This window comes from Salmo trutta, chromosome 17, assembly GCF_901001165.1.
Source record: "Salmo trutta chromosome 17, fSalTru1.1, whole genome shotgun sequence".
NCBI classification, from domain to species: domain Eukaryota; kingdom Metazoa; phylum Chordata; class Actinopteri; order Salmoniformes; family Salmonidae; genus Salmo; species Salmo trutta.
In genome coordinates this window covers 7989531-8012228 of record NC_042973.1, presented here as the reverse complement: position 1 = coordinate 8012228, position 22698 = coordinate 7989531, and the positions used below count along the sequence as shown (strand labels likewise).

Here is a 22698-nt window from a genome sequence, read left to right as displayed (position 1 = left end):
ATGCAATTGCGTGAGAAAACAGAGTGATGGACTCTACTAAAAAGAGGAGGATCCCGTCAGCTTTCTATATTTATTTCTCAACTTTCCTAATATTAAGCACCTTGCTTTGCTTTGCAACTGGAGTAGCCTACCTGGCTACCCGTCCTCCATTCGCTATTCAAGTGCATACGAATTGCGTATTTTTTCCCCCGCCCGCACTGAAAGGTGCATGATAATGGCCCATTCAAAATGAAAACTCATTTCACACATATATTATTTAGTCTACTGTAAAAACAAGATTAGACTGAGAATAGTCTGGGTAAAAATATTATTGTGAATTATGCCCAAAGTGTGCAGTCTGAGGCAAGAAACAGCATATGCATTTGTTTGCAACTTTTTCAAATCATAGTCGCATGCATCATGTTAATTTATGTATTTTTTATTTAACCTTTATTTAACTATGCAAGTCAGTTAAGATCAAATTCTTATTTACAATGACGGCCTACCCCGGCCAAAACCAGACGAAGCTGGGTCAATTGTGCGCCGCCCTATGGGACTCCCAATCACGGCCGGATGTGATACAGCCTGGATGCCTGGATGTAGCCTAGTCCATAGGCCTATAAGTTTTGATAAGGTTTGCATCACAACTAAAGTGGCCAAATACTGTAACTCTAAGCATAGCCTATAGGCCTGGGACTCCTGGAAAAAGGTTGGAGAGCCAATAGTCTACATGTGTTTTTACAAGCCCAGTCATTGTGCAATCGCTTGTGAAAACAAAGTGATGGCCTCTATTAAAAAGAGGAGGGTTCCAGTCCAGTCATTGTGCAATCGTGTGTGAAAACAGAGGTTTGACTGGTCTCTATTTAGAAGAGGTTCACAGATTTCTTGTGCTGATATTTTTATTGCTCAATTCTTAACCCAATGAGCTCCACGTGATGCCTTTTAAACAATGGAATGTATCTATTTCTTCTGCATCCACCATTAGTCAGTGTGATTAATGGGAGGCTGAGATAGAGCGGTGTTTGTGAGACAAGGGCGGATACTGCTGGAGCCCGGGGCCGGGTCTGTTTACAAAAACGGCTGTAGAGTCTGAATGGTTTGAGCCACAAACTATTAAAAACAAACTATGAAATGCTGAGACTCTCACGAACAAATGTAACATGTATCGCTCTATGATGCTCACAAGCTAGACAAGAGTCGCTAGAAGGTAAGGGGTCCATCTACACAGAAGATCACAGGTTATCCATGGACATAGCATCTATAATACTGTAATAAGCTCACATAGTTGCTGTCACAAACTCCACACAGTTGTCACTGAGTAGTTGGATATTAATTTCCCACTGAGTAAACCATTTATGTACTTACAGCATTCATATACATTTTGCTTTGGTTGTGCTTTGGCGGACCTTATTTGTTGTATTGACATTTGTCGATAAAACTCATGAATACAACTGTTTATATGTCGGACCTTATTTGTTGCACTGACATTTGTCAATAAAACTCATGAATACAACTGTTTATGTCAAATTGTTTTGTGTTCTACTTGTAGCCCTAGTTGTCCTGAAAATAACATGGTACAACACTTCATAATGAGGCTAAATATAAGGACTGGTCAGGCAGATACTTGGTACAACACTTCATTATGAGGCTAAATATAAGGACTGGTCAGGCAGATACTTGGTACAACACTTCATTATGAGGCTAAATATAAGGACTGGTCAGGCAGATACTTGGTACAACACTTCATTATGAGGCTAAATATAAGGACTGATCAGGCAGATACTTGGTACAACACTTCATTATGAGGCTAAATATAAGGACTGGTCAGGCAGATACTTGGTACAACACTTCATTATGAGGCTAAATATAAGGACTGGTCAGGCAGATACTTGGTACAACACTTCATTATGAAGCTAAATATAAGGACTGGTCAGGCAGATACTTGGTACAACACTTCATTATGAGGATAAATATAAGGACTGGTCAGGCAGATACTTGGTACAACACTTCATTATGAGGCTAAATATAAGGACTGGTCAGGCAGATACTTGGTACAACACTTCATTATGAGGCTAAATATAAGGACTGGTCAGGCAGATACTTGGTACAACACTTCATTATGAGGCTAAATATAAGGACTGGTCAGGCAGATACTTGGTACAACACTTCATTATGAGGCTAAATATAAGGACTGGTCAGGCAGATACTTGGTACAACACTTCATTATGAGGCTAAATATAAGGACTGGTCAGGCAGATACTTGATACAACACTTCATTATGAAGCTAAATATGAGGACTGGTCAGGCAGATACTTGGTACAACACTTCATAATGAGGCTAAATATAAGGACTAGTCAGGCAGATACTTGGTACAACACTTCATTATGAGGCTAAATATAATGACGGGTCAGGCAGATAAATAAAAAGCCTCTTTTTTTCTGGGGTCTCGGGACTGATAGGGTTCAACTTAAGCATATTAATCTGCTTTACAACTGGCGTAGCTTACCTGGCATATTCAAAATGTAACCGTGGGAAGCGCTTCCTCCATTCGCTATTCGAGTGCAGGCTACGGATGTTTTGGTTTGTTTTTGTGAGCCATTCTAAATCAAAAATCATTCCACACATATATTAGGCTATATGTAAAGAACATATTACATTTAGAAATGTCTGTTGGGTGAGAATATTATAAAGTGCTTGCCAAATTGTAAATGAGAGACTGATGTAAGTGTGTGAAGCCTGTGTAGGAAACAGCAGATCAAATACAGGCCTTTCATGTAACATGTTTCAAATCATCATTAGAGTCGCTTCATGCAGCCTTACAATTTATTAGTAATCAAAACATATAGCCTAAGGTTTTTTAACTAACGTTGCATAAAGAACTCTAATTAAGCATAGGAGGACCTGTTTCAAGTTATCACTATGTAAACAGCTTCATGCAGAATAGCGGGATGTGTGCCATCCCTTGGAAATCATTTTGTAAAAATATTCAATATTTTTTGATTCAGCTATGTTCAGTTGTATTCTTCTTATTATAAAATAATATAAAATAATGCAACAGGAATTATAAGCAAATCTTGTCTGCTACATTTAATTTTATTTTTTTTAACCTTTATTTAAAATGAACTAGTGTAGCCCACAGCCATATGGCGTAACCAGATCAGGGCCTAACATAAGGACAACTCAGTATGCTATTCTGTTCTTCTGAAATAGACTACGTCATAATGTTTCGTTCGACCTGCTTAAAATAAATCATGGATTTATTGTGACGGTGTAGGCCTGGGGTAGGTAACCATGGTCCTGGAGTGCCTCATGCACTTCATGTTTAAAAAAAAAAATGTAGTTGAATTTAGTCAATAATTGAGCTGATCAATTAGCTCAGTTGGTCAGGTGTGGTGCCTAGTTGGAACAAGTAGGCACCTGCAGTAGCTGTGATACTCCAGGAATAGGGTTGCCTACCCATGTTGTAGGCTATATTAAATGGATTTATTAGACTTTTTAAAATGTAGATGTTTCAAAGGTCCGTATCGGTGGCTTGTAGGCTACGCGTGGAAGCCCAGAGATGCTAAACGTATTTATGTTAATAGGTAACATCTTGATATCTGATAATAGTTGTTTGGGCTCCGTATCCTGCTGCCACCTGGTTTTCCCTTTGCATGGCAGTTACAGGCTGATAAACTTCATGACCGCCACAGCCCTAGCTCGACAGCTGCCTTGGCGCACTCAAACTCAACCCCCCTCCTCTTACCTCCACAGCTGCCTTGGCTCGCTCAAACTCAAACCCCTCCTCTTACCTCCACAGCTGCCTTGGCTCGCTCAAACTCAAACCCCCTCCTCTTACCTCCACAGCTGCCTTGGCTCGCTCAAACTCAAACCCCCTCCTCTTACCTCCACAGCTGCCTTGGCTCACTCAAACTCAAACCCCCTCCTCTTACCTCCACAGCTGCCTTGGCTCGCTCAAACTCAAACCCCCTCCTCTTACCTCCACAGCTGCCTTGGCTCACTCAAACTCAAACCCCCTCCTCTTACCTCCACAGCTGCCTTGGCTCACTCAAACTCAAACCCCCTCCTCTTACCTCCACAGCTGCCTTGGCTCACTCAAACTCAACCCCCCTCCTCTTACCTCCACAGCTGCCTTGGCGCACTCAAACTCAACCCCCCTCCTCTTACCTCCACAGCTGCCTTGGCTCGCTCAAACTCAAAACCCCTCCTCTTACCTCCACAGCTGCCTTGGCGCACTCAAACTCAACCCCCCTCCTCTTACCTCCACAGCTGCCTTGGCTCGCTCAAACTCAAACCCCTCCTCTTACCTCCACAGCTGCCTTGGCTCGCTCAAACTCAAACCCCCTCCTCTTACCTCCACAGCTGCCTTGGCTCGCTCAAACTCTTCCTCCAGGGACTGGTTTCTGGACAGGAGGGCACCGCCACCGAACCGCTCTTTACTCAAACGGCCCTGTCACACACACACACACACACACACACACACACACACACACACACACACACACACACACACACACACACAGCCGGGCGAAAGGAGAGGAGACAGACAGACAGAGAGGGGTGCAGGGTCAGCCATCTCTGCCTTCCCCGGGGAGGGGTAAATATCTCTGCCTCGGCAAAGCCTTTGACATGCTCATAACCCTGAAATGTGCTGATGGTAGCATTGTTATAGCATCTGACAATGCCTCGTGCTGCTTTTGAAAAGAAGTGGACCAGTTTGCATTTCTACATGTCTTGTACTTTGTGTATATGTATACATGTTTTGTGACCGCGCAACATATCTAGCAAAACTGGTACCAAATATGAATTGTGCTGAAATAGCGTAATGTGTTTGGATGTAGTGCATTACTAGAGTAACTGGTGATGTCTGTAGCCTAAGGCTAGGGAATCAATTATGGAGACCAAGGAATTAAAATGAAGTTCATGTTCCATACAGGGAGACATTTTGTAGCTCTCAGGTAGAACACAAGTCAGTGGCCTCCCACTGCCTCAGCTGCCCGGTTGTCACATTCTGATGACTAATCTGTTCTGTAAAACCTGGTGTCAGCTAAGCCATTACCTGTAACATTCCATGTTCCATTTCCATAGCTGGCCATTAGAAGGACACGATTTATGCGAGGTCTAATTGAAGTTGGCTTATCTAGATATTAACGGCCTCCAGAGAATTAGCTCCCCCCCCCGCTTAATGTTGCCTACTACGTCATGCAATTTAAAATGCTATAAAGGAAAAAAAACGAAAAACATGCAGTGTCTAAAGTTTATTTCCCAGCTTTCCAAGCAGTTCTACATGCTGTTGTGTGTAAAATGTCAAGGCCCAGTGGTACAGGAAAGCTGTAGGGAGGTGTGAAGGATTTTAGTCGGTTTTAGTCTTTTTTTCATATATAGCCAAGTTATCATTACTCATTGTATTTATTCATTGAATTATTATCTTTCTATTTTTCTCTCTGTGTTATTCGGAACGGGCCCGTAAGTAAGCATTTCACTGTTAGTTTACGAAACACCTGTTGTTTACGAAGCATGTGACAAATAAATGTTTTATTTATTTTGATTTGACATCATTCCTCTGTCAACATATTGTGTGTGTGACCACCTGCCAAGTAAAGGAAACCAAAGCCGCTGTTTACAGTATCGCTGTCGGTGACTTACAATGGTTCCCCTGGGGTGAAACAAATGTAGCGTTTGTTTGCGTATAACTCCCCATCTTCGGTGGCCATCTTTAATCCAAAATCTATTATTTAGAGGTTGCTTAGCCGGTCTCTGTGAGATACACTGTGGGCTTGAATGGGCTCAGAGTAAAGCTACTGAATTACTCATGATCTATTCATCTAATAATGGTCGGATAGTAACAGGAGTCTCAAGCTAACCTGTATAGAGACCACGGCCACTGAGGAGGGAAGCGCTCAACATTTGGACCTCAGAGCAACACAAAGGAACAATTTCAAAAGCCAACATGGACCCCTCTCGGTTTGATCTACTTTCGTCATCCAAAACGTTACCCTTGTTGCGGAACCGTCAATACATATTTCTTCTGTTTTGGATTCTGTGGTGATGTTGTCTGTTCAGTGCAAATGTCTTTTGATATTATAGGAAAGGATGCATAGAGGGGCTTACATGTCTTCCACTAATATACTGTCTGTTGAGCTGTAATGGAAGAATATGAGGTGTTAGCACAAGATGGCGGGTTAAAACACGGTCACATCACAGGGATCCAGTACAGTGACTGGAATTATGGTTTGCATGCGTCTCAATTAGGGTTGCAAAGGGAGGGCACGTTACTGGTAACTTTAAAAATGTACCAGTAAACTACAGATTTTTTTTTTTTTTACTTTTAAGGATTTTAAGTAATTTTCATAACATGTGAAATATATAAAAATAATAAAATAAGATGTTTTAAATACGAAAAATAGAATGACAAATGTGTAAAACATCCTTGATATAACCCATCAACTTAGTGAATGCTATTATATTTTGTACACATTTTTATTTATTTTATTATGTGAAATGTCATATGTTTGTTGTAAATGTCATGGTGCTGAACTGGAGGCAGTTGTGAAAAAATTCAATAGTTGGAAGAGTTGCATAGTTAATTGCAAATGATATCATTGTTGATTCAAAGATTGTTTCATTAATTAGGCTATTTTCTCTTGAACCATATGGTCTATCCACTAGAAACCCATGAAAAATACACAGATATACACTACTGTTCAAAGGTTTGGGGTCACTTAGAAATGTCCATGTTTTTTAAAGAAAAGCACATTTTTTATCCATTACAATAACATCAAATTGATCAGAAACACAGTGTAGACATTGTTAATGTTGTAAATGACTATTGTAGCTGGAAACAACAGATTTTTTATGGAATATCTACATATGCGTACAGAGGCCCATTATCAGCAACTATCACTCCTGTGTTCCAATGGTACGTTGTGTTAGCTAATCCAAGTTTATCATTTTAAAAGGCTAATTAATCATTAGAAAACCCCTTTTGAAATTATGTTAGCACAGCTAAAAACTGTTGTACTGAGTAAAGAAGCAATAAAACTGGCCTTCTTTAGACTAGTTGAGTATCTGGAGAATCAGCATTTGTGGGTTTGATTACAGGCTCAAAATGGCCAGAAACAAAACACTTTCTTCTGAAACTCATCAGTCTATTCTTGTTCTGAGAAATGAAGGCTATTCCATGCGAGAAATTGATCTCATACAACGCTGTGTACTACTCCCTTCACAGAACAGCGCAAACTGGCTCTAACCAGAATAGAAAGAGGAGTGGGAGGCCCCGGTGCAGAACTGAGCAAGAGGACAAGTACATTAGTGTCTACTTTGAGAAATAGACACCTCACAAGTCCTCAACTGGCAGCTTCATTAAATAGCACCCGCAAAACACCAGTCTTAACGTCAACAGTGAAGAGGCGACTCCGGGATGCTGGCCTAGACAGAGTTCCAAAGAAAACGACATATCTCAGACTGGCCAATAAAAATTAAAGCTTAAGATGGGCAAAAGAACATAGACACTGGACAGAGGAAGATTGGAAAAAAGTGCTATGGACAGACGAATCTGAGTTTGACGTGTTCAGATCACAAAGAAGAACATTCGTGAGATGCAGAAAAAATGAAAAGATGCTGGAGGAGTGCTTGACGCCATCTGTCAAGCATGGTGGAGGCAATGTGATGGTCTGGGGGTGCTTTGGTGGTGGTAAAGTGGAACATTTGTACAGGGTAAAAGGGATCTTGAAGAAGGAAGGCTATCACTCCATTTTGCAATGCCATGCCATACCCTGTGGACAGCGCTTAATTGGAGCCAATTTCCTCCTACAACAGGACAATGACCCAAAGCACAGCTCCAAGCTATGCAATTACTATTTAGGGAAGAAGCAGTCAGCTGGTATTCTGTCTATAATGAAGTGGTCGGCACAGTCACCGGATCTCAACCCTACTGAGCTGTTGTGGGAGCAGCTTGACCGTATGGTACGTAAGAAGTGCCCTTCAAGTCAATCCAACTTGTGGGAGGTGCTTCAGGAAGCATGGGGTGAAATCTCTTCCGATTACCTTAACAAATTGAAAACTAGAATGCCAAAGGTCTGCAAGGCTGTAATTGCTGAAAATGGAGGATTCTTTGACGAAAGCAAAGTTTGAAGGACACAATTATTATTTCAATTAAAAAAATTATTTATAACCTTATCAACATCTTGACTATATTTCCTATTCGTTTTGCAACTCATTTCATGTGTGTTTTCATGGAAAACAATGACATTTCTAAGGGACCCCAAACTTTTGAACGGTAGTAAAAATATTTAGAACAAAATAGAAAGGTACATTTCCTGAAGAAAATGTGGTGTGCTTGCTAGCTTGTTTTAAAGTATTTATGTTTGTGAAATAGGTTATAGTAGTGGTAGTGACTGCAGTAGTAATGGTGGTGACTGGTTATAGTTGAAAAAGTAGGAATATGGAAAGATTGATTGATTGGTTGATCGGTTGATTGGATAGGATAAGACAGGATAGTATGAAACATGTAAAAGTCGGTTTGGTGTCTCTAGTTACTGTTGGTGAGTTATTTCATGCAAATTTGTGCACATTTATATCGTTATAGTTTTGAAGAATTTGACGTTAGGATAGCCTGTCCATGAGAAAGTTGGTTTTGTGTCTCTAGCTTGGACATTTTATGCAAATTTTAAATGGTTATAGTAAAAAAAGAGTATAACTGGCATAAACGCAAGGAACATCTCAAGGTTGGTTTGACGTTGATAGCTTAAACGATGTAAGACCAGTGGTGAATCCAAATACCTCCCATTCAAGCCTATGGAGCTTTTATGAACATTTAAAATGATTATTGTTCAAAAAGTATAAATGGTATAAAAATTCAGAATGCAAGCAATCTAATCTGAATGCAAGCAATTTGAACATCTGAACTTTGGTTTGGTGTTGATAGTTTAAACGGTGTAATTGTCACGTCCTGACCATAGTAAGTTGTTATTTTCTATGGTAGAGTAGGTCAGGGCGTGACAGGGGGGTTTTCTAGTTTAGTTTTTCTATGTAGTTATGTTCTAGTTTTGTATTTCTATGTTGGGTTGTTCTAGTTTTTGTATTTCTATGTTGGGCTTTGTTTGAGATTATCTCCAATTAGAGGCAGCTGGTCATCGTTGTCTCTAATTGGAGGTCATATTTAAGTTGAGTTTGTCCCACTTGAGTTTGTGGGAGATTCATTTTGAGTAGTGTATGTTTCACCGCTGTGGCACTGTTTGTTTTTTTGTCATTCCGTTCATTTATGTATTGCATACTTTCACAGTATAAATAAAATGTGGAACGACACACACGCTACACTTTGGTCCGCTTCTCCTTCCTACGACAACCTTGACAGTAAGAGGAGAAACATGCCAAAATGTTCAACCTGGACTCGGGTAGATAACATAGTAAATGGAAATCTGTCTCCTCCATGTAATATAATGTTACGTTTCGTATGGTATGTATTAATTTAGGGATGTCCATTATCTATTGCGTATGATGCTGTATGTTTACGAATTACAATTCGTATGATATATTATGAATTGCAATTCGTACAATATGTTAAGAATTTGCAATACATATGTTACGAATTCCAATTAAGCTAATGTTAGCTAGGTGGCTAATGTTAGCTGGCTAGAGGTTAGGGACTGAGATGAGGTTAAATGGTTAAGGGGAAGGGTTAGCTAACATGCTAAGTAGTTGCAAAGCAGCTAAAAAAGTAGTAAATAGTTGCAAAGTGGCTAACATGCTAAAGTTGTCCGTGGTGAGATTCAAACCCGAAACCTTTGGGTTGCTTCATGTTATAAAGTAAACTTCTGTCTTATGTAACCATACCAAACATAGCATATCACACTAATGAGTGTAACGTATTTACTTTTACTATATTACAACTAGTGTATGAGACCAGGCTGAAATTTTCCCCATGTAAATCAATGGCCCTTTTATTGTCATTGAAATGCATTGGGAGCTCATTTAAATATTGTTGTAGTACAAAAAGTATAAATACTGTCAAATATTTTCTCAAGCAATCTAAGCTGGGGGCAGTTGGCACATTTCAAAAGTTGTTTTCATGTTAATAGTCTGAATCGTTTAATAGGTAGTATGTAAGAAATATAGAGTTGTTTTACCTTCATTTTATATTCATTCATTTAAAAAAGTTATTCAAGTATAAATTACACACTTGACTTATTAATTACCAAAATGACCCAAATTGCAGGTTGTTTTACAACCCTAGTACCAATCAACTTCCATCAAACAAAGTAGAATCCTCTCAACATGTCACAGAGAAGCCTACCACACTTCTAATCAAAACAATACACATTTTAGGTAAAACGCTTTCAACTTCAAAGGACTGTTGATTTCAAGTGCAGACGGAAGAGACAATAATGGTCTAGCTCAGCAATGACTACTCAGGACTCAATAGCCAAGGCACTTACTTGAAATGCTAGAGCTGGCTCGGCCTCTGCTATGGTATTTACTTCCAAAGAGCTCTTGGAGGGTGGCTCTGATTGTGTTTTGCAGTCTATGGACCTAAAGAGAAAGGACAGAAAGGACAGTTGAATCAATAATACATGCATTAATTACTCCCCAAACACGATTAAGTCAGAGCACTTTACTTTCTTCAGCTTTCTTGATGATGCTTGAACAGTGTGCAGACCTTCCGAAAGGCTCTTTATTTCCAATGTGCTGTATGTTCAGGGTTTTGTCTTTATAGCGACCGATTGCTCTTAAGCAATGGGCTGCACTACACTAGATTCATTGAATGAGTGTTTTTTGGTTACCTTTTCTGTGATAATGACAATTTCCAATACCACCTGCAGTAGATACAGTAAGGCAGACATCTAGTGAATAGGGAGGGGATGTCCTTTAGATGACCTTTTCAGCATGCACAAAAGGGGGGGGGTGCCTGAGAAGACTACCGTCATTAGAATAGCTATGATTGTGGCCCCACTGAGGTAAAAATATTCTCTCATACTTTGAACTACTTCACAATTCAAGTGAATTAAAGTGAAGAGCGATATTGAAGTGTAGTGAGTAAAGCAGAGTTTCCCAACTCCGGTCCTCCAGTACACCCAACAGCACACATTATTGTTGTAGCCCCGGACAAAAACACCTGATTCAACTTGTCAAGGGCTTCATGATTAGTTGACAAGTAGAATCAGCTGTTCTTATCCGGGGCCATAACAAAAATATTTACTTTTGGGGTTACTGGATGACCAGAGTTGGGAACTACTGGTGTAGAGTGTAGTGCAAAGACACAGCAACTTACCAGATTTGTAACTGACATAGATGTAACAGCTGCATGAAGGTTACTTACCACAGAAGTTCGCTGGAGGAGTTTTTCGATGAACCCCGTCTCTCCAATTTCCACTTTCTGCTGCTGTTTCTTTCAGTGTGGACGTTGAGCTCCTCCCATTTCTCCAAAGGAGAGGCAATGTTGACTGAGAAGATCAATCACAGAGAAATCAGTTAACAGCAGGGTACAAGCTAAATAAAATTGCCAACTGGACAGATCCATGACAGGGACATGCATTTTTCTTGTAAATGACACCCAGGATTATTATCAAACTCTATGTCATTAATTAATCAAACTAAGCATAGTCTGACTTGCTACGCATTATTAGAACTCAGTTGAAGAGTAAAAGGCTTTAACCTCCTCAACTTGCTAATGGGAAACTAATCGGCTGTTACCTCTCAATCTATTTTAAGATGATCTGTTCATTACAGGCCTTACTGCCTGATCCTCCTTTGGATGATCTTGAACATGAACAGGGTCAACTCCTTTGGACTTCATAAGGGAAACTTTTCAATGTGGCAAGGTCGTTTAAGCGTTTAGGAGTCTGGGGATGTGAGGCTAATAACATTCCTGGTTTAATGTTATGAAAATGGCAATGAGTTATGCTCTAGATATTAGGTAGTCATGACGACATGATACAAAGTCAATTCTTCATAACTATTGGCTGTAAGAGATCATCCTTTAAACATGCACCTAAGTGTTCATCTACACAGCTGTTTGTGTGTCAAACTTGACTAAACAAATGGCCACTAAACATGATTAGGGACATAGTTGTGGTCCAACAGCCAGTTTAGATCATTATAGTCAGGAAAACCAAAAAATTATCCTGACAAGCGCCATCGAGAGTTTATAGTCAATCATGACATGAGAAAGAACTATAAATTGACAATAGTTTCAGTGGTAAACCATCTGGTTAGAAAAGAGCAAACGCTCTGAGCTATCCAACCAGGACAAAGACCACTCCTACTGGTAAACCATCTGGGTAGAAAAGAGCAGACGCTCTGAGCTATCCAACCAGGACCAAGACCACTGCTACTGGTAAACCATCTGGGTAGAAAAGAGCAGACGCTCTGAGCTATCCAACCAGGACCAAGACCACTGCTACTGGTAAACCATCTGGGTAGAAAAAGCAGACGCTCTGAGCTATCCAACCAGGACCAAGACTACTGCTACTGGTAAACCATCTGGGTAGAAAAGAGCAGACGCTCTGAGCTATCCAATCAGGACCAAGACCACTGCTACTGGTAAACCATCTGGGTAGAAAAGAGCAGACGCTCTGAGCTATCCAACCAGGACCAAGACTACTGCTACTGGTAAAACTCTCTCCGCAGCCGCTGTGAGTAAGACCTTTAAACAGGTCAACATTCACAAGGCCGCAGGGCCAGACGGATTACCAGGATGTGTACTCTGAGCATGCGCTGACCAACTGGCAAGTGTCTTCACTGACATTTTCAACCTCTCCCAGTCTGTAATACCAACATGTTTCAAGCAGACCACCATAGTCCCTGTGCCCAAGAACACAAAGGTAACCTGCCTAAATGACTACCAACCCCAGTGTACCTGAGTCTAGTGACACTCTTTCAGGAGTGTGTGAGCTGGGGACAGCCTGCTCTACATCCACCTGGATCAGCTCTGTCTCGTCCGTCGTCTTCTTCCGGTGAGGCGTGTTCTTAGGCCCGTCCCCACGTGACAACAGAGGGCTCTTGTCCTGCTTGCTGTTCCTTCTCTCTCCGGGCTCGCTGAGGTCCAATAGGTCCAATGTGGAGGACAGAACTGGAGGGAGAAATCATACTATAAACACAAAATGTAAAGTGTTGGACCCATGTTTCATGAGCTGAAATAAAGGATCCCAGAAATGGTCCATACGCACAAAAAGCTTATTTCTCTCAAATATTGTTCACAAATTTGTTTACCTCCCTGTTAGTGAGCATTTATCCTTTGCCAAGATAATCCATCAACCTGACAGGTGTGTCATATCAAGAAGCGGATTGAAATTATGATCATTACACATGTGCACATTGTGTGGGGACAGTAAAAGCACACTCTAAAATGTGCATTCTTTTCACACAACACATCTGCCACAGATGTCTCAAGTTATGCGGGTGTGTGCAATTAGCATGCTGACTGCAGGAATGTCCACCAGAGCTGTTGCCAGAGAATTTAATGTTCATTCCTCTACCATAAGCCGCCTCCAATGTTGTTTAGAGAATTTGGCAGTACGTCCAACCTGCCTCACAACCGCAGACCACATGTAACCACGTCAGCCCAGGACCTCCACATCCGGCTTCTTCACCTGAGGGATCGTCTGAGACCAGCCACCCGGACAGCAGATGAAACTGAGGAGTATTTCTGTCTGTAATAAAGCACTTTGTGGGGAAAAACTCATTCTGATTGGCTGAGCCATGCTCCCCAGTGGGTGGGCCTATGCCCTCCCAGGCCAAACCATGGCTGCGCACCTGCCCAGTCATGTGAAATCCATAGATTAGGGCATAATTAATTAATTTCAATTGACTGATTTCCTTATATGAACTGTAACTCAGTAAAATCGTTGAAATTGTTGCATTTATATTTTTGTTCAGTGTAGTTTAGCTTCTTGGTAGATCAGTTCAAATCTTTGCTTTACAGAGACTCATCTTCCTTAAAGCTGTCAAGACAAACCTAATTAACATTCCTCAACAGACTTGTGACTCCGAAATTAGTGACTCAAGGAGAGATTCATTACGAGACATAATTTTTCACGTCATTGTTAATTTACACACATTTTTTATTTGCAACTCTTGAAAACAATCAGTAACAGTTTTACTTCACATTTCTCTGCACATTGTTGAGTTAAGCCATTTAGCTGTCAAGGGTTTTTCCATCAGTTGCCCCTGGTTAGGTACTTCCAGGACTTTCTCAACTTTACTGAAGATCTAAGTATACTTTGATGGCCAGACTGTGGACAGCTAAGGCAGCCCTGGCGGAGCTTTTCTGTTCGGTAAATTAAGCAATTTAATCCCAGACCATCAGACCGGTAAGGACAAGGACAGGGACCCAGTGGTAAAGAATTTTTTGTCCTTTTTTAGGTTAATGTTCATTTAACCGCTCACAGCCTGTAGTATGAGAATGAAAATGCCCTTCCTGCCTTAATAAGGAGGTCCTGATAGTCAGGTTCCATTTTGATAAAGGAAATAACAGTGGTGGCAGGTAGCCAAACGGTTAAGAGCGTTGGGCCAGTAACCGAAAGGGAGAAGGTTCGAATCCCCGAACCGACTAGGTGAAAAAGCAGTCTATGTGGCCTTGTGCAAGGCACTTAACTTTAATTGTTCTGGATAAGAGCATCTACTAAAATTGTAATAGTTTAATTAACTACTAAGTCAAAGGGCATCTTAGATTTCAAATACAGATGAAAACTTAATTTATTGGAGTAAATTACATTGTGAGTATATTAGCATGTTAACTTTTAGAATTGTTTATATTTTTTTTAACCCCTGTTTTACCAGGTAAGTTGACTGAGAACACATTCTCATTTACAGGAATAGTTACAGGGGAGAGGAGGGGGATAAATGAGCCAATTTTAAACTGATAATTAGGTGGCCATGATGGTATGAAGGCCAGATTGGGAATGGGATCTTTAGAGAACACAGAGGGAGGGTCAGGCTACCCGTTTAATGTCCTATCCGAAAGACGGCTATTTAATTATTTTTTTTACCTTCATTTAACTAGGAAAGTCAGTTAAGAACAAATTCTTATTTACAATGACAGCCTACTGGGGAATAGTGGGTTAACTGCCTTGTTCTGGGGTAGAACAACAGCTGTTTACCTTGTCAGCTCAGGGATTTGATCCAGCAACCTTTCAGTTATTAGCCCAACACTCTAACCACTAGGCTACCTGCATAGATAGATTTAACAGATTAAAACAAATAAAGGCTAGTTTATTGTCAGGTAATAGCTGAATTTCAGAGTGTGAAGAACACTTAATAATGTCCACGTAGTTCCTTTTGTAATGCACAATTTTGTCTATTAAACTGTGGCTTTTTTTGCATTTGTTAAACCTAGTTTGTTAGAGTAAAAGTGTGAGGGAGTATAAAACGCTATCTTAATACAGTCATACATGTTTTTTTTTAAAAGCAGCATTCCCCAGGAGAGGATGGCTCTCACTTCAGCAGTGATGAATTCATGAACTTCTTTGAGGAAAAGATCATGATCATTAGAAAGCAAATTACGGACTCCTCTTTAAATCTGCGTATTCCTCCAAAGCTCCGTTGTCCTGAGTCTGCACAACCCTGCCAGGACCTAGGATCAAGGGAGACACTAAAGTGTTTTAGTACTATATCTCTTGACACAATGATGAAAATAATCATGGCCTCTAAACCTTCAAGCTGCATACTGGACCCTATTCCAACTAAACTACTGAAAGAGCTGCTTCCTGTGCTTGGCCCTCCTATGTTGAACATAATAAACGGCTCTCTATCCACCGGATGTGTACCAAACTCACTAAAAGTGGCAGTAATAAAGCCTCTCTTGAAAAAGCCAAATCTTGACCCAGAAATTATAAAAAACTATCGGCCTATATCGAATCTTCCATTCCTCTCAAACATTTTTGAAAAAGCTGTTGCGCAGCAACTCACTGCCTTCCTGAAGACAAACAATGTACACGAAACCCTTCAGTCTGGTTTTAGACCCCATCATAGCACTGAGACTGCACTTGTGAAGGTGGTAAATGACCTTTTAATGACGTCAGACCGAGGTTCTGCGTCTGTCCTCGTGCTCCTAGATCTTAGTGCTGCTTTTGATACCATCGATCACCACATTCTTTTGGAGAGATTGGAAACCCAAATTGGTCTACATGGACAAGTTCTGGCCTGGTTTAGGTCTTATCTGTCGGAAAGATATCAGTTTGTCTCTGTGAATGGTTTGTCCTCTGACAAATCAACTGTAAATTTCGGTGTTCCTCAAGGTTCCGTTTTAGGACCACTATTGTTTTCACTATATATTTTACCTCTTGGGGATGTCATTCGAAAACATAATGTTAAATTTCACTGCTATGCGGATGACACACAGCTGTACATTTCAATGAAACATGGTGAAGCCCCAAAATTGCCCTCGCTAGAAGCCTGTGTCTCAGACATAAGGAAGTGGATGGCTGCAAACTTTCTACTCTTAAACTCGGACAAAACAGAGATGCTTGTTCTAGGTCCCAAGAAATAAAGAGATCTTCTGTTGAATCTGACAATTAATCTGGATGGTTGTACAGTCGTCTCAAATAAAACTGTGAAGGACCTCGGCGTTACTCTGGACCCTGATCTCTCTTTTGAAGAACATATCAAGACTGTTTCAAGGACAGCTTTTTTTCCATCTACGTAACATTGCAAAAATCAGAAACTTTCTGTCCAAAAATGATGCAAAAAATTAATCCATGCCATTGTTACTTCTAGGTTGGACTACTGCAATGCTCTACTTTCCGGCTACCCGGATAAAGCACTAAATAAACTTCAGTTAGTGCTAAATACCAATGCTAGAATCCTGACTAGAACCAAAAAATTTGATCATATTACTCCAGTGCTAGCCTCCCTACACTGGCTTCCTGTTAAGGCAAGGGCTGATTTCCAGGTTTTACTGCTAACCTACAAAGCATTACATGGGCTTGCTCCTACCTATCTTTCCGATTTGGTCCTGCCGTACATACCTACACATACGCTACGGTCACAAGACGCGGGCCTCCTAATTGTTCCTAGAATTTCTAAGCAAACAGCTGGAGGCAGGGCTTTCTCCTATAGAGCTCAATTTTTATGGAATAGTCTGCCTACCCATGTGAGAGACGCAGACTCAGTCTCAACCTTTAAGTCTTTACTGAAGACATATCTCTTCAGTAGGTCCTATGATTAAGTGTAGTCTGGCCCAGGGGTGTGGAGGTGAACGGAAAGGCTGGAGCAACGAACTGCCCTTGCTGTCTCTGCCTGGCCGGTTTCCCCTCTTTCCACTGGGATTCTCTGCCTCTACCCCTATTACGGGGGCTGAGTCACTGGCTTACTGGTGTTCTTCCATGCCGTCCCTGGGAGGGGTGCGTAACTTGAGTGGGTTGAGTCACTGACGTGGTCTTACTGTCTGGGTTGGCGCCCCCCCTTGGGCTGTGCCGTGGCGGAGATCTTTGTGGGCTATACTCGGCCTTGTCCCGGGATGGTATGTTGGTGGTTGGAGATATCCCTCCAGTGGTGTGGGGGCTGTGCTTTGGCAAAGTGGGTGGGGTTATATCCTACCTGTTTGGCCCTGTCCGGGGGTTTCATCGGATGGGGCCACAGTGTCTCCTGACCCCTCCTGTCTCAGCCTCCAGTATTTATGCTGCAGTAGTTTATGTGTCGGGGGGCTAGGGTCAGTCTGTCACATCTGGAGTATTTCTCTTGTCTTTTCCGGTGTCCTGTGTGAATTTAAATATGCTCTCTCTAATTCTCTCTTTCTCTTTCTTTCTTTCTCTCTCTCGGAGGACCTGAGCCCTAGGCCCATGTCTCAGGACTACCTGGCTTGATGACTCCTTGCTGTCCCCAGTTCACCTGGCCGTGCTGCTGCTCCAGTTCCAACTGTTCTGCCTGCAGCTATGGAACCCTGACCTGTTCACCGGACGTGCTACCTGTCCCAGACCTGTTGTCCCAGACCTGCTGGAACCCTGACCTATTCACCGGACGTGCTACCTGTCCCAGACCTGCTGTTTTCAACTCTCTAGAGACAGCAGGAGCGGTAGAGATACTCTCAAAGATCGGCTATGAAAAAGCCAACTGACACTTACTCTTGTGTTACTGACTTGTTGCACCCTCGACAACTACTATGATTATTATTTGACAATGCTGGTCATTTATGAACATTTGAACATCTAGGCCATGTGCTGTTATAATCTCCACCCGGCACAGCCAGAAGAGGACTGGCCACCCCTCATAGCCTGGTTCCTCTCTAGGTTTCTTCCTAGGTTCTGGCCTTTCTAGGGAGTTTTTCCTAGCCATCGTGCTTCTACACCTGCATTGCTTGCTGTTTTGGGTTTTAGGCTGGGTTTCTGTACAGCACTTTGTGATATCAGCTGATGTAAGAAGGGCTATATAAATACATTTGATTTTATTTACTTTTCTGCTCTTTTACACACCAGTATTTCTACTTGCACATCATCATCTGCTCATCTATCACTCCAGTGTTAATTTGCTAAATTATAATTACTTCGCTACTATGGCCTATTTATTGCCTTACCTCCTCATGCCATTTGCACACACTGTATATAGATGTTCTTTTTTTCTATTGTGTTATTGACTGTACGCTTGTTTATTCCATGTGTAACTCTGCGTTGTTGTTTGTGTCGCACTGCTTTGCTTTATCTTGGCAAGGTCGCAGTTGTAAATGAGAACTTGTTCTCAACTAGCTTACATGTAAGAGGTAGCATTACATTGCTGTGATTTCCCTCACCATATGACTGGGCTCCTGAGTGGTGCAGTGGTCTAAGGCAATGCATCTCAGTGCAAGAGGCTACACTACAGTCCCTGGTTCAAATCCTGGCTGTAATCACAGCCAGATGTCCTGTAGGACCTTGCACAATTGACCTAGTGTTGTTGGGGTAGGCTGTCATTGTAAATAAGAATTTGTTCTTAACTGACTTGCCTAGCTAAATAAAGGATAAATGACAGACATGATCAGCCTCTGCTGTGTGCACACGCATATCTCTGTAAATAACAATTGCAGTGTGTGAAGAACACTTAATAATGTCCACGTAGTTCCTTTTGTAAATAACACACTGCTGTTTTATGACAAACGAACGGGATGCTCCTCTGAATGTTATCTGAAGGTAATTAGTGTGTTAGCTCCTTGATATCTCTGTGCTCCTCAAATTAGGAATGCAATTAGAAATCAGAGGAAACGCTTGTGGGACATGGAGACGTCGCCTGAAGTGTTATCTGTGTCAGGAGAAAAGCCATGTCCTGAAAGAAACCAAGACGGATGACCTTGAGTCTACTTGAGATGACCTTGAGGCTACTTGAGATGATGAGGTTGCCTCCAAATAGTCTTGCCAGCTGGAAGGCATATTTGATGTGTATTGTGTATGTATACGAAGGATAGTATACTGTTTCTATCATAGTGTTCTGAGCTTCGCTATTGAGTCATTGAATTGATTGGGTCCACATTGTCATGGCCATGTTAAAGTTTCTATTTCAATTGTTGACACGGTCTGTTGGATGTTGTGGTCAGTTCACTTTTAGTGAAGATACGTGTACATTCTATCTGAACATATAATATCTTAGTTATAACGTTCTTTACTGCAGTTTATTGTGGTCAGGTAAAGTCATGTTTGTGTAAATCGTTTCTGTTTTTTTTATTTTTATAATATCCACATTGTCACGGTTGTCATCGGTGAAGGAGGACCAAGGCGCAGCGGAAGTGTGGATACTCATATTTTATTTCCCCAACAAAAGGAGTAAAGCATCCACCGGAAAACAAAAAACCACGACAGCAGCAGCAACAGTTTGCAGGCTTAAAAACCACAGTGCAAAACAATTCCCCACCTTCACAGGACCAAGCAGCGGAAGAAGGCTGGCAAGGGCTGGGAGACCGAGAGGCACCCCCAATAATTTTTTAGGGGGGGGCACAAGGGCTGTATGACGGGGCAGGAGCTGCCCACCAGTCAACAGTCGCCAGAGCTGCCCGCCAGTCAACAGTCGTCAGAGCTGCCCGCCAGTCAACAGTCGTCGGAGCTGCCCGCCAGTCAACAGTCGTCGGAGCTGCCCGCCAGTCAACCGTCGTCGGAGCTGCCCGCCAGTCAACCATCACCAGAGCTGCCCGACAGTCAACAGTCGTCAGAGCTGCCTGCCAGTCAACAGTCGTCGGAGCTGCCCGCCAGTCAACAGTCGTCGGAGCTGCCCGCCAGTCAACAGTCGTCGGAGCTGCCCGGCAGTCAACAGTCGTCGGAGCTGCCCGCCAGTCAACAGTCGTCGGAGCTGCCCGCCAGTCAACAGTCGTCGGAGCTGCCCGCCAGTCAACAGTCGTCAGAGCTGCCCGCCAGTCAACAGTCGTCAGAGCTGCCCGCCAGTCAACAGTCGTCAGAGCTGCCCGCCAGTCAACAGTCGCCAGAGAGGTCAGACTGCGCTGAACTGCCGGAGTGGCCAGACTGCGCTGAACTGCCGGAGTGGCCAGACTGCGCTGAACTGCCGGAGTGGCCAGACTGCCCTGAACTGCCGGAGTGGCCAGACTGCCCTGAACTGCCGGAGTGGCCAGACTGCCCTGAACTGCCGGAGTGGCCAGACTGCCCTGAACTGCCGGAGTTGCCAGACTGCCCAGACTGTCCCGAGTTGCCAGACTGCCCAGACTGTCCCGAGTTGCCAGACTGCCCAGACTGTCCCGAGTTGCCAGACTGCCCCGAGCTGCCAGACTGCACCGAGCTGCCAGACTGGCCAGACTGCCCCGAACTGCCAGAGTGGCCCGACTGCCTAGAACGGCCAGAACCGGAGCCACCTCCAGGATAGGTGGGTTGGGGAGGGAGGGTGTAGCACAGTGCCGTCGGTGACGGCAGCCACCCTCCCTTCCCTCCCTTATTGTTTAGGGGTTATTGTTTATGGGTTTTTTGTTGGTGTTTTTCTGTTGGTAGGTGCATTCCGGGGACTGCACCTTGAGGGGGGGGGGGGGGTACTGTCACGTCCTGACCAGCAGATGGAGCTAGTGTTTTAGTTTTGGGGTCAGGACGTGGCAGGTTTGTGTTTGTTAAATGTTGGGTTGATGATTGGGACTTCCAATTGAAGGCAGGTGTGTATAGTTGCCTTTAATTGGAAGTCCTATATAGGTGTGTGTGTTTGTCTTTGGGGTGGTGGGGAATTGTTTTGCACTGTGGTTTTTAAGCCTGCAAACTGTTACTGCTGCTGTCGTGGTTTTTTGTTTTCCGGTGGATGCTTTACTCCTTTTGTTGGGGAAATAAAATATGAGTATCCACACTTCCGCTGCGCCTTGGTCCTCCTTCACTGACGACAAGCGTGACACACATGGCAGTCATTGACACTGAAATACAGTACATGGATATTGCATTGATATATAGGCAATAAAACACAAGTTAAAATATAAGTGAAAAACATGACAAAATGTACATCATTAACGTTTGGGGATACTCAGAGAACAATGACGTCTCAATGGATTTTTTGCAAGATAGCTTTTTTTTCTAGCCTATTGGAGATAAAAAATTCTCCATTGGTATTGTCAAGAGTTGAGCTTTGTGTTAGACTTTTGTATCGTGACAGCTCAACCTGTGGACATTACTGACAAGTGAGTCCCTGTTGTTTCCTATTACTCCCTCTCTACGGTGCCACTGACCTTCAGTTGGGATCCGATCGTCTAAATGACTGTCGTTTTCAATCATCCCAATCTACTCAGTGTGAAGACACAGCAGGGTATCAGACCGCCGTAACTTCTGACTGTAGCTAGAACAACTGACACTAAAAAAAAAGCCCATGCTTTAAGTTACAGTACTTTCCTCGACACACTAATAACAGAATGAACTGGTCGTGTCTGTATACTTAATAATCTCAGGCTAGACACTGAGACTGAAAACGAGCAGCATGCAGTGGTCTTTCACCCTATTGGATCAAACATTAGGCTCTGTCAGTTGCCAGGACAAGGTTAATCTATAAACTACCCCTTTATAGAGATGACCTCCATTTAATAAAAAAGAACGTTTTAGACTATTGTCGTTGTTGTTTAAGGTCTTATTAATAACGTGGTAAAAACTGAATTGGTAATCCGCTTCATTCTGTGACTGTGTCCATACGGCTATCGTGCAGCATTGCTGCGGTGTGTTGTCAGAACTTTATATTATGCATTGAGTAGAGTAAATATTGATGACCACCGTGAAACAATAATACATTCCCCCTGATGTAACTTGGTCCATCTTGGTTTCTTTCAGGACATGGCTTTTCTCCTGACACATTAACTTCAGTCAACTTACATAGTGTTACTCATACCCCTTTCACATACAGACCCTGTAACCAAAAAAAACAGATATGGGGTCTGTGAAAATGGAGCTCTGTTTTTCCAGGTAAATTCATTAACATTGTTTATTTCACCTTTAACCAGGTAGGCCAGTTGGGGGGTATACATGCAAGAAAGTTGTAAATAAGAGGCTGTTTGAAAGGAGGTCATATAAACATTTCTATATTATTATTTCTACAGGTAATATAGCCTGCGTTCTGTCTGAAATAGGTCATCGTGTTATGAAACGTCAAAGGCCAATGCATGAAGGGGCTACTACAGCAGTCGGGGCTGGGTAGGCAGAGAGGAGAGGGAGAGGGAGGTCAGTGGAGGTACCTGCTGTGTTTGAAGTCACTAGGCGGGCAGCGCCATGGCACTTGGTCTCACAGAGAAAGTCGTCGATGGAGGGGCTTAGCAGGGGGCGACTCTCTTGTTGCTCACTCACCAGCTGCAAGTGAAAA

The 22698-nt window shown here is 42.5% G+C and overlaps 1 protein-coding gene across 4 annotated transcripts in view; it reads right to left on the bottom strand.

Moving 5' to 3' along the window:
* The window catches only part of pex5la (peroxisomal biogenesis factor 5-like a), a 176680-nt gene that overhangs the window by 50872 nt on the left and 103110 nt on the right, over positions 1-22698 (bottom strand). For 3 of the 4 annotated variants that reach the window (XR_003867317.1, XM_029695522.1, XM_029695524.1), the window contains 6 exons: positions 22574-22685; positions 12836-13048; positions 11297-11420; positions 10416-10509; positions 6091-6120; positions 4334-4429 (listed from right to left, as the gene is read on the bottom strand). Coding sequence is in view for 3 of the 4 variants with exons in the window: in XM_029695522.1 (XP_029551382.1) it covers positions 4334-4429; positions 6091-6120; positions 10416-10509; positions 11297-11420; positions 12836-13048; positions 22574-22685 (669 nt within the window). In the remaining variant the exon portion in view is untranslated. The remainder of the gene's footprint in view (positions 1-4333; positions 4430-6090; positions 6121-10415; positions 10510-11296; positions 11421-12835; positions 13049-22573; positions 22686-22698) is intronic. The other variant, XM_029695523.1, reaches the window with a different exon arrangement.